The sequence below is a fragment of the Entelurus aequoreus genome, linkage group LG17 (genome assembly GCF_033978785.1).
Source record: "Entelurus aequoreus isolate RoL-2023_Sb linkage group LG17, RoL_Eaeq_v1.1, whole genome shotgun sequence".
Lineage (NCBI taxonomy): Eukaryota > Metazoa > Chordata > Actinopteri > Syngnathiformes > Syngnathidae > Entelurus > Entelurus aequoreus.
In genome coordinates, this window is record NC_084747.1 from 4601136 (window position 1) to 4613864 (window position 12729).

General features: G+C 36.4%; 2 protein-coding genes across 2 annotated transcripts in view; both read left to right on the forward strand.

The window, feature by feature from the left end:
* Positions 1-12729, forward strand: part of LOC133632174 (zinc finger protein 37-like) — a 162801-nt gene that overhangs the window by 54062 nt on the left and 96010 nt on the right. The window lies entirely within an intron of this gene.
* Positions 2371-12376, forward strand: LOC133632176 (zinc finger protein 771-like). Its single transcript, XM_062024461.1, has 3 exons — positions 2371-2654; positions 5597-5779; positions 10924-12376. Exons 1-3 carry the CDS (start codon positions 2549-2551, stop codon positions 11895-11897), a joined length of 1263 nt encoding a protein of 420 aa, XP_061880445.1. The 5' UTR covers positions 2371-2548; the 3' UTR covers positions 11898-12376.

Sequence of the window (12729 nt, forward strand, 5' to 3'; positions counted from 1 at the left end):
ATATATATATATATATATATATATATATATATATATATATATATATATATATATATATATATATATATATATCCACAAAGTTTGGACACCCCTGCTATAAACTGATGTAGGGAAGATAATCTTAAAGTAGGATCTTACGGGGTTCACTAAGACATTTGCTACGTCAACTAATCATACTCGTAACTACAATTTTTACTTGCATCTTGATGAATAACTATTAGTCCAGAAACAGCTCTTACCTCAAAACACTCTTAAATTGAGGTACCATTGTGTTTATATCGAACAAACCTTTAGAATTGCTGTATTGAAAATGTGAGCAACTTGAGATATGCAGATAATGACATTGAAGTGGTTGCTGAAAAAGAACAAAAATTACACAGAATTAAAATTACTGTGTTGGATATTTTTGCCGATCGTGATGAGCAATTTGGAAGAATATATAATCCATCCATCTATTTTCTTGCGCTTGTAGTTTCTTTTGAATGAAACAACACCCAACTATTTTTTTAAAGGAGGCTTCGGCCATATAAGGCCACTGTTGTTACACACTCCGATACAGTAGATGGCGGTATGCCTGCAACCCGCCATTAAACCAAACAGAAAAAGAAGAAGAAAGACGGCAGTCAGCAACGCAATCACTGCCATAGACATCTTATAAGCAGACGCAGCATTGGCTGCTGTGACGCGAGAAATTCGGCCGCCATCTTGAAGTGGTGATGAGGAGCCGGCGAGCAGCCTAAACTGACAGTTGACAGGTAGAAAACAAAGATGGTGTTCAGCGTTTTCCTGCTCAAATGAGCGGACTGTTGAAAATAGGAATCGGGGGATTACTTTTCACGAGTAAGATTTAACATTAACGTACTATTGGTTGTGTTTTGTGGAAAGAATATTACAACAGAGTTGAGAAGGAGCAAAGATCTTCCATAGTACTGAAATCGTAGCCGCTAGCAAACAATTAGTTAAATTTAAAAATGTCATACTTGAATAACATAAAGCTGAAATAAATGATGAAGATAAAGATTGTAAAAGCCAACAGGGGTAAAAGTTACGACCACAGTCCAGATTGTGTAGGGGGGCGGGTATATAAAGATATAAAGACTTTCAGGTGTTTATATGTTTATGTTTAAGTATTTGGCAGATGCTTTTATCCAAAGCAACATACATAAAAAATACATATAAAACAATCACTGTAAACATTATTTTATTATTTTAAGAATGTAATACAAAATATCAATACAAAGTGTCAAGACAGAATAAACTCTCTGCTGCTGCAGCAACAGAGATACAGTCTATAGGTCCCTAAGATATATAGATATCTAATGTATTCATTAGGGATGTCCGATAATGGCTTTTTGCCGATATCCGATATGCCGATATTGTCCAACTCTTTAATTACCGATACCGATATCAACCGATACCGATATCAACCGATATATACAGTCGTGGAATTAACACATTAATATGCCTACTTTGGACAACCAGGTATGGTGAAGATAAGGTACTTTTTAAAAAAATTAATAAAATAAAATAAGATAAATAAATTAAAAACATTTTCTTGAATAAAAAAGAAAGTAAAACAATATAAAAACAGTTACATAGAAACTAGTAATTAATGAAAATGTGTAAAATTAACTGTTAAAGGTTAGTATTATTAGTGGAGCAGCAGCACGCACAATCATGTGTGCTTACGGACTGTATCCCTTGCAGACTGTATTGATATATATTGATATATAATGTAGGAACCAGAATATTAATAACAGAAAGAAACAACCCTTTTGTGTGAATGAGTGTGAGGGAGGTTTTTTGGGTTGGTGCACTAATTGTAAGTGTATCTTGTGTTTTTTATGTGGATTTAATAAAAAAATAAAATAATTTAAAAAAAAACCCCGATACTGATAATAAAAAAAACGATACCCATAATTTCCAATATTACATTTTAACGCATTTATCTCCCGATAATATCCGCAGACCGATATTATCGGACATCTCTAGTATTCATACATTGTTTATGTAGGATATACGCATGTATATATAACCTAATCATATCGTTTCTTCAATTTAAAAATAGCTGCCCCCCCCCCCCCCTTTCTGGGATTATTTTCCCAGTTTTGATCTCAGACGTCTGGTCATATAAGAATATTCTATTATTGTTAAGGAAACTATGAATAATAAAACATGCCAAAACATGTGTCATTTATCATAGCTACACGTAGGACAAAAAAAGCTTGTGAAAATCAGTGGTATTCAGTGAGGTAAGATGAGTTAAATGCGCTGACAGTTCATTGCTCCTGCCAAATGAATTGCACTGAGTGGAGCGGATCACCACTCCAAGATGGCGGCCCCGCGTCTCGTCAGCGCCAGTAGGCAGTAGCGCTCGATGCTGCGTCTACTTATAAGATGTCTATGGTCACTGCAGCCAGACGACGGAGGACAAATACTCGAAGTGTGAAAGAGTGAAAAAAACATTTAAATGTTTGAAATAATTGATAGGGAATCGACAAATGTGTGTAGTGACGAAATGAAATATATCAAGTGACTTGAAAAATCGATGGCGTCGTACGAGGAGGAACTTTCTCGAACCAGCGAGGAAAATGAGCGACGTCGACAACAACAGGCAGCTGTTAGCAAGACTCGAAAGGTGCTACACATTGAAGGTATGTTATATTTTCTACTAAATCAATTCACACATTAAAGTGTAGACATGATCATATTACCGTAACTATATAGTCCAAGATGGCGGCCCTGTACTCGTACACATTGTGGCTATAAATTGTACTTAAAAAATATTTTAACTGTACTTTTTAATTGCATAATAGAAAACACGTAAAAACACGAGATGTCATTTGCCGTTGTCTACCTCCAGAAGATACATTTTGTATAAATGATCGAAATCCATTTTGTTATCAACAATCACATGGTACCTGTGGTACCTTGGTTTTTGTACACCCCAGTTTTTTACGATTTGGTTTTATTTACCAAAATAAGTGCACCGTCTCTGTAATCATTCGTGTGCCTGCATATCATTCCATTGAATCCCAAACAAAGAATCCCACGCGTAGGTGACTCAATCTCTTTAAAGAATGGACAAAAAACATAGAGGCTATTTCATCCCTACAAGCCTGTTTCCTGTTTACAACCCCTCTTCAGGGGGGGGAGAAAATCCCCTGAAGAGGGGGTACAAATCCCGTAAACAGCAGGGAAACCTGCGAAACAGGCTTGTAGGGATGAAATAGCCTCTGTGTTTTTTTTAAGTACTTCGAAAAATATTTTAACTGTACTTTTTAATTGCATAATAGAAAACAGTCAAAACATGAGATGTAATTTGCCATTGTCTACCTCCAGAAGATACATTTTGTACAAATGATCGAAATCCATTTTTTTTATCGGATGCATCAACAATCACACCACCTTGGTTTTTGTACACGCCAGTTTTTTTACGATTTGGCTTTATTTACCAAAATAAGTGCACCGTCTCTGTAATCATTCGTGTGCCTGCATATCATTCCATTGAATCCCAAACAAAGAATCCCACGTGTTGGTGACTCAATCTCTTTAAAGAATGGACACTGGGTTTTTTTAGATTCCAGTCTTGTGTGGTGTTCGGGTCTGTGGGACCCGTTTTCATTTTTTATTAAAATAATAATGATACAATTAATTAATTTTTGAAACTGAGACTCACTGACTGGCTCATTTTCTGTGAAGAAAATATATCAGAATACATATTTAATGACCACACACACCATACACCCCCCCTACACATTTCTATTACATATAAAATGTCCGGGTCCACTGGACCCGGGGCAAATAGAAGTGTGGAAATTGATGTTCTGTATGTTTTGTGTACCACACACACGCACACACACACGGCGGTTCCCACACAAGGTTGCAACATTGTTTGTCAACACTGTCTGCTCTCATTTTCTCGCACATTTGACCCCCTGATGTTCTGTGTACCTACACTCTGTCCTCCTCCTGTCTAGGCCTGCTGTGTGTGTGCGTGTGTGCGTGTGTGCGTGTGTGTGTGTGTGTGTGTGTGTGTGGTACACAGAACATCAATTTCCACACTTCTATTTAGGGCTGCAACAACTAATCGATTAAATCGATTAAAATCGATTATAAAAATAGTTGCCGATTAATTTAGTCATCGATTCGTTGGATCTATGCTATGCGCATGCGCAGAGGCTTTTTTAAAAAATTTCTGTTGTTGAAATTTTTAATTATTATTTTTTTTAATAAACCTTTATTTATAAACTGCAACAGTTACAAACAGCTGAGAAACAATAATCAAAATATGTATGGTGCGAGTATGCTGTTTTTTTCCCAATAAAATACTGGATAGGATAGAAATGTAGTTTGTCTCTTTTATCTGATTATTAATTGATTAATCGAAGTAATAATCGACAGATTCATCGATTATCAAATAAATCGTTAGTTGTAGCCCTATACATTTTATATGTAATATAAATGTGTAGGGGGGGTGTATGGTGTGTGGTCATTAAATATGTATTCTGATTAGGGATGTCTGATAAATGCGTTAAAATGTAATATCGGAAATTATCGGTATCGTTTTTTTTTATCTGTATCGTTGTTTTTTTAAATTTTTTAAATTTTTTTATTAAATCAACATAAAAAACACAAGATACACTTACAATTAGTGCACCAACCCAAAAAACCTCCCTCCCCCCAATATTCTGGTTCCTACATTATATATCAATATATATTAATACAGTCTGCACGGGATACAGTCCGTAAGCACACATGATTGTGCGTGCTGCTGCTCCACTAATAGTACTAACCTTTAACAGTTAATTTTACTCATTTTCATTAATGACTAGTTTCTATGTAACTGTTTTTATATTGTTTTACTTTCTTTTTTATTCAAGAATTTTTTTTAAATTTAGTTATCTTATTTATTTATTTTTTTTTAAAGTACCTTATCTTCACCATACATGGTTGTCCAAATTAGGCATAATAATGTGTTAATTCCACGACTGCATATATCGGTTGATATCGGTATCGGTTGATATCGGTATCGGTAATTAAAGAGTTGGACAATATCGGAATATCGGATATCGGCAAAAAGCCATTATCGGACATCCCTAATTCTGATATATGTTCTTCACAGAAAATGAGCCAAAGTCAGTGAGTCTCAGTTTGAAAAATTAATTAATTGTATCGTTTTTCTTTTAATAAGAAAATGAAAACGGGTCCCACAGACCCGAACACCACACAAGGGCTACTGCTCCTGGTCTTTCAAGCCCCGGGCTCTTCCTTTCTGCTCTTTTTTCAGGAGTCTTTTGTCACTCCTTAATTAGCCCAAAGTAGCCTCAGGTGTCCGCTTCTTGGCTGGGTTGCATTCTTGGAGTTGTTGTCCAATATATAGCGGGCCATTTTGGAGCTAGTTGTCCACTATGAAAGGAATGTAGCGTACTTCCACCACACAGCCTCAAACAGCCGATGCCACAATGTTGTAAATATTGGGTCTGGGCTGCCGGATACAATTCCTCTTGATTACAAAGTTCATTATAATAAATACATCATGGTTATTCCATTTGTAGAAATGCTGAAATGTGTTTGTTTGTCTTGTACCCTACAGACTACCAACAGCCCCCTCACATTAAAGAAGAAAATGAAGAACTCCGTACCAATCTGGAGGTGAAGTGTCTCCAGGGACTGGAGGAGGCTGATCTCATTAAGTTGCCACCGACTGGTGTCTCTGTGAAGACTGACGACCACGAAGAGCAACCACCTGAGTCCTCACAGCTTCGCATCAGTCCAAGTGAGTAAAACTGTCATCTAGTCCATCTAGTACAGGGTCAGCAACCTTTTTGAAACCAAGAGATACTTCTTGGGTACTGATTAATGCGAAGGGCTACCAGTTTGATACACACTTAAATAAATTGCCAGAAATAGCCAATTTGCTCAATTTACCCTTAACTCTATGTTATTATTAATAATTAATGATATTTACACTTAATTGAACGGTTTAAAAGAGGAGAAAACACGAAAAAAATGACAATTAAATTTTGAAACATAGTTTATCTTCAATTTCGACTCTTTAAAATTCAACCGAAAAAAAGAAGAGAAAAACTTAAAAAAAGAATTTATGGAACATCATTAGTCATTTTTCCTGATTAAGATTAATTTTAGAAATTTGATGACATGTTTTAAATAGGTTAAAATCCAATCTACACTTTGTTAGAATATATAACAAATTGGACCAAGCTATATTTCTAACAAAGACAAATCATTATTTCTTCTAGATTTTCCAGAACAAAAATGTTAAAAGAAATTCAAAAGACTTTGGAATAAGATTTCAATTTGATTCCACAGATTTTCTAGATTTGCCAGAATAATTTTTTTGAATTTTAATCATAATACGTTTGAAGAAATATTTCACAAATATTCTTCGTCGAAAAAACAGAAGCTAAAATGAAGAATTAAATTAAAATGTATTTATTATTCTTTACAATAAAAAAAATAAATGTACTTGAACATTGATTTAAATTGTCAGGAAAGAAGAGGAAGGAATTTAAAAGGTAAAAAGGTATAAGTGTTTAAAAATCCTAAAATCATTTTTAAGGTTGTATTTTTTTCTCTAAAATTGTCTTTCTGAAAGTTATAAGTAGCAAAGTAAAACAATAATGAATTTATTTAAACAAGTGAAGACCAAGTCTTTAAAATATTTTCTTGGATTTTCAAATTCTATTTGAGTTTTGTCTATCTTAGAATTAAAAATGTCGAGCAAAGCGAGACCGGCTTGCTAGTAAAAAAATACAATTGAAAAAATAGAGGCAGCTCACTGGTAAGTGCTGCTATTTGAGCTATTTTTAGAACAGGCCAGCGGGCTACTCATCTGGTCCTTACGGGCGACCTGGTGCCCGCGGGCACCGCGTTGGTGACCCCTGATCTAGTAGAACACTTTTTAACAGGTTTTCCTCCTGGGAGCACAGTAAAGACTAAGGCCAGCGATATACACGCCTTTAGAACGTAACTTTTCACGTCTATAATTCTTCTGTACAAAAATTGTTTATAGTCAAGAGATTAAAAAACAGTGAATAATCAATTATGATCTGTAATTAATTAATATAATGAATCTTGTTTTAAATCTCAACTAAAAATGTTGACAAATGCCCTCATTTTGAGTTTTTTTTCAAATAAAAAAACATTATCATAAAGATAGATGTATTAACACAAGAGGGGCTTTAAATCAGTTATTGTTTTTAACAGACTTGAACGGATGCAGTCTGTTTTATTTACTAAAATGAAATATTAGGTCCACATAAAGTGCTGAAGTCATTCAATCAAAACACGGTACGAACGCTTTCCTGAGGAATAAGTATTGAATGTTGAACGTGTTGCTTTTCCTCTGCTTCAAATAATATACAATAAATAACAATACCTATAAATCAGTGTTTTTCAACCTTTTTTGAGGCAAGGCACGTTTTTTTTCATAAAAAAATCCCGGAGGCACACCACCAGCAGAAAACATTAAAAAATGAAACTCCACCAGGTCGTCGTGCCTTATTTTGAGTTTGTTGCTGTTTTCCTGTGTAGTGCTTTAGTTTTTGTCTTGCGCTGTTATTTTGGTGGCCCTTCCTGTTTTGTTGGTGTTTTCCTGTAGCAGTTTCATGTCTTCCTTTGAGCGCTATTCCCCGTACCTGCTTTGTGTTAGCAAGCAAGGCTATTTAAATCGTTTGATTTTGATTGATTGATTGAAACTTTCTTAGTAGATTGCAAAGGAAGATAATACATTATATGAAACAGTAAAGCTTACACAGTACAGTACATATTCGTACAATTAACCACTAAATGGTAACACCCGAATAAGTTTTTCAACTTGGTTTCCACGTTAATCAATTCATGCTATCCTTCTTTGTGTGGACATTGTTGATTGTCATGTCATGTACGGATGTACTTTGTAGACGCCGTAAGTTTTTGCTGTCGTCCAGCATTCTGTTTATGTTTACTTTGTAGCCCGTTCAGTTTTACTGTTGTTTTGCATAGCCATCCCAATGCTTCATTGCCTTTTCCTTTTCCTTATTTTTGATTTAAGCATTACGTACTTACCTTTTTACCTGTACGCTGCCTTCCGCTGTGGTCTGCATATTGGGATCACAACAAACCATCCTTGTCTCACCCGACACATTCCGACTTTTACAAAGCAATTAACTACCTGCTGCCACCTACTGATATCGAAGAGTATTACATGGTTACCGTGCCGAGCTCGACACAGCAAAGACACTAAGTAACGGCACATTACTTGCAGATTATAATTATTGATTTGCAAAAAAATATTTTTTGGACCAATTAGGTGAAGTTGCATAATTTCCTACGGCACACCAGACAATATCTCACGGCACACTAGTGTGCCGCGGCACAGTGGTTGAAAAACACTGCTATAAATCACAGTGCTAGCATATGTGACCAACATTGGTTTTAAGCTAACACATTTAACTAATAAATGTCTCCTCAGTTCCCAAGCGTTTACTGAGTGTTGTTAAAAGGAAAGGCCATGTAACACAGTGGTAAAAATGGCCCAGTGGCAACATTTTTGCAATGTGTTGCTGCCATTAAATTCTAAGTTAATGATTTTTTGCAAAAAAAAAGAAGTTGTTTCTCAGTTTGAACATTAAAGGCCTACTGAAAGCCACTACTAGCGACCACGCAGTCTGATAGTTTATATATCAATGATGAAATCTTAACATTGCAACACATGCCAATACGGCCGGGTTAACTTATAAAGTGACATTTTAAACTTCCCAGGAAACTTCCGCTTGAAAACGTCGCGGTATGATGACGTATGCGCGTGACGTCACGAGGTCAAGGGAAGTGTTTGGACCCAATTCAAATACCTCTGTTTTCTTCGACAAAATTCCACAGTATTCTGGACATCTGTGTTGGTGAATCTTTTGCAATTTGTTTAATGGACAATGGAGACTGCAAATAAGAAAGTTGTAGGTGCGATCGGTGGAGCGGCGGACTACAGCAACACCAACACCAGGAGGTTGTGTTGTGTTTTGAGCAGGATAGCAGACGCACTACAGTGAGTAAGCTTGCCGCCGCATCTAAGTTAGCTTCTGTTTTTTTTAGCTTCGCCAAGCTGAATATTATTAATCGTGTATTTACATGTTCATGGTTTAATAGTATTTTTGATCTTCTGTCTATCCATCCAGTCAGGTTTTTTATTTATTTAGTTTCTATCTGCATTTGAGACTGATGCTATCACGTTGGCTACGTAGCTAGGTTAGCTTCTATTCTTTTTAGCTTCGCCAAGCTGAATATTATTAATCGTGTATTTACATGTCCATGGTTTAATAGTATTTTTGACCTTCTGTCTATCCATCCAGTCAGTGTTTTTTTTAATTTAGTTTCTATCTGCATTTGAGACTGATGCTATCACGTTGGCTACGTTGCTAGGTTAGCTTCTATTTTTTTAAGCTTCGAAAAGCTGAATATTATTAATCGTGTATTTACATGTTCATGGTTTAATAGTATTTTTGATCTTCTGTCTATCCATCCAGTCAGGGTTTTTTTTAATTTAGTTTCTATCTGCATTTGAGACTGATGCTATCACGTTGGCTACGTAGCTAGGTTAGCTTCTATTTTTTTTAGCTTCGAAAAGCTGAATATTATTAATCGTGTATTTACATGTTCATGGTTTAATAGTATTTTTGATCTTCTGTCTATCCATCCAGTCAGGGTTTTTTTTAATTTAGTTTCTATCTGCATTTGAGACTGCTATGCTATCACGTTGGCTACGTGGCTAGGTTAGCTTCTATTTTTTTAGCTTCGAAAAGCTGAATATTATTAATCGTGTATTTACATGTTCAGTCACTGTGAATGTCCATTTCGCGTTCTCGACTCTCATTTTCAAGAGGATATAGTATCCGAGGTGGTTTAAAATACAAATCTGTGATCTACAATAGAAAAAGGAGAGTGTGGAATCCAATGAGCCAGCTTGTACCTAAGTTACGGTCAGAGCGAAAAAAGATACGTCCATCACTGCCTCTCAAGTCCTTCACTGTAACGTTCCTCATCTACGAATCTTTCATCCTCGCTCAAATTAATGGGGTAATCGTCACTTTCTCGGTCCGAATCTCTCTCGCTCCATTGTAAACAATGGGGAATTGTGAGGAATACTAGCTCCTGTGACGTCACGCTACTTCCGGTACAGGCAAGGCTTTTTTTTTATCAGTGAGCAAAAGTTGCGAACTTTATCGTCGATTTTCTCTACTAAATCCTTTCAGCAAAAATATGGCAATATCGCGAAACGATCAAGTATGACACATAGAATGGATCTGCTATTCCTGTTTAAATAAAAAAAATTCATTTCAGTAGGCCTTTAAATATCTTGTCTTTGCAGTCTATTCAATTGAATATAAGTTGAAAAAGATTTTCAAATCATTGTATTCTGTTTTTATTCACCATTTACACAACGTACCAACTTCACTGGTTTTGGGGTTTTGTAAATAGACTCAAAACATTAACAATGTCTACTCTGTGGAAAAACAAGACAATATTTACATAATTGTACACAAACCATAAAAAACATTTCTGATACGTTTTTTATGCATGTTTTACAGTGTTGGTTTGATTTCATTCATCCTATCCACTATTTAAAGCCGCTAACCTCAGTCTTGTGACAGAGTGAGACGGTGGCTACATTTAATTTTGTGCCGCATGGCAGTATGTTGTTGTGCTCAGTCAAGCACAAGAAGAGAGTGAGGCAGCCGGTTGCCATACGTAGACAGTAATGTTAGTGATTAAAAGTTAGATTAACACGATTTAAAAACGTAACACTCTAAAAATAACTGCAATTAATAATTGCAATTAACACGGTATTTTGACACCACTAGTTTGTTAACATTTGTGGGTGTCTGGAAATTGTTTTTTTTACAACTATTCCTACTTGCTTTGCAGACATCCAGCAGCTGTTTTGTCATCAAGAACGTCCCCGGAAGCTGCAGGGGGGCAGGTCTAGTTTGGAGCAAGAGGATCCACAACCCCCCCACTTTAAAGAGGAAGAGGAGGACCTCTGGATCACGCAGGAGGGAAAGTATATTTTAGGGCCACAGGAGGCTGATCTCACCAAGTTGCCACTGACCGTTGTCTCTGTGAAGATTGAAGATGATGAAGATGACGCACAAGCAGACCACCTCTTAGCTCCAATGTCAGATAGTGAAGACACAGCGTCACACTCTCCTGAAGATGAAGACACCCAAGAACCTTTGAGCAGCGATACAGGCTGTGAAGGTGATATAGGGACTCAAACTGACAAACGCTCTAAAAAGAAGACAGTTAAAAAACGTGTGAGCTGCTCCGTTTGTGATAAAAGATTTCCTTTTAAGAGGGATTTGACTCCACACATGCGGACGCACACGGGGGAAAAACCTTTTAGTTGTTCAGTTTGCGGTAAAGGATTCTCTCGAAAGGGGAATTTGGCTCGACACATGCAGACGCACACCAGGGAAAAACCCTTTATTTGCTCAGTTTGTGGTAAAAGCTTTTCTCATAAGCACAATTTGACTCAACACGTGTGGACACACACAGGCGAAAAATCATTTAGTTGTTCAGTTTGTGGTCAGAGGTTCTGTCAAAAGTCAAACATGGTAATACACATGAGAACACACACGGGCGAAAAATCCTTTGGTTGTTCAGTTTGTGGTCAAAGATTCTCTCAAAAGTCAAATATGGAAATACACATGAGAACGCATACTGGAGAAAAGCCTTTTGATTGTTTAGTTTGTGGTAACAAATTTACTCTGAAGAGTAATTTGACTCGGCACATGCAGATACACACTCGAGAAAAACATTTTAGCTGCTCAGTTTGTGCCAGAACCTTTTACTATAAGCACAATTTAACTCAACACATGTGGACTCACACAGGCGAGTAATTCTCTGGTTGTTCAGTTTTGTGTTTAAAGATTCTCTCAAATATGGTAATAATACACACGAGAAGACAGTTGGGCGAAAATGGTTTCAGTTTATGACCAAAGTTATTCTTGAGAAGACACGGCTAAATATGTTCCTTCCTGATCAGTTTGGGCTAAAAGATTGTCGAATGATAGAAACGTAATGTCACATGTGAGAAGTCACCTTGAAAGTGAGATGTGCTGTGTGTATGATACCAGATTCCCTCATGAGTTCACAGTTGGTGTGCAGCTACAACTATATGCCATCTATATTAATTTATACAATTGTCATTATTGATACATTAATGGTAATGAAATGTTTGTGTTGTGTAAATGTTCTGTATTACTGTAAAACAACAAATAAAATCTGGTTTAATCATCTGTTTATGATTGTAATGAATTATAATCTTACAAATTGTTATTATGTCAATTGCCTGTAAATATTATCATTCATTTAAGTCAGGGGTCCCCAAACTTTTTGACCCGGTGGCAGCATTGGGTTACAAAATGTTGTTCATCCCTACAAGCCTGTTTTGTAGGTTTCCCTGCTCTTCAGGGGATTAAAAACAAGTTTTTATTATTTTTTTATTTTTCACCAAAAAAAAAATCCTCCTCTGAAGACAGGCTTGTAGGGATGAAATAGCCTCTTTGTTTTTTCCTGACCTAACAGATATATGTATCCATCCATCCATTTTCTTGCGCTTATCCGAGGTCGGGTCGCGGGGGCAGCAGCCTAAGCAGGGAAGCCCAGACTTCCCTCTCCCCAGCCACTTCATCCAGCTCTAGAGATGTCCGATAATATCGGCCGGCCGAT

Excerpts from the sequence above, each read along its gene's own strand:
- LOC133632176 (XM_062024461.1), top strand. The coding sequence starts at position 2,549 with ATGGCGTCGTACGAGGAGGAACTTTCTCGAACCAGCGAGGAAAATGAG. Across the intron at positions 2,655-5,596 it reads AAAGGTGCTACACATTGAAG|ACTACCAACAGCCCCCTCAC; the intron begins GTATGTTATATT and ends TGTACCCTACAG. Across the intron at positions 5,780-10,923 it reads ACAGCTTCGCATCAGTCCAA|ACATCCAGCAGCTGTTTTGT; the intron begins GTGAGTAAAACT and ends CTTGCTTTGCAG.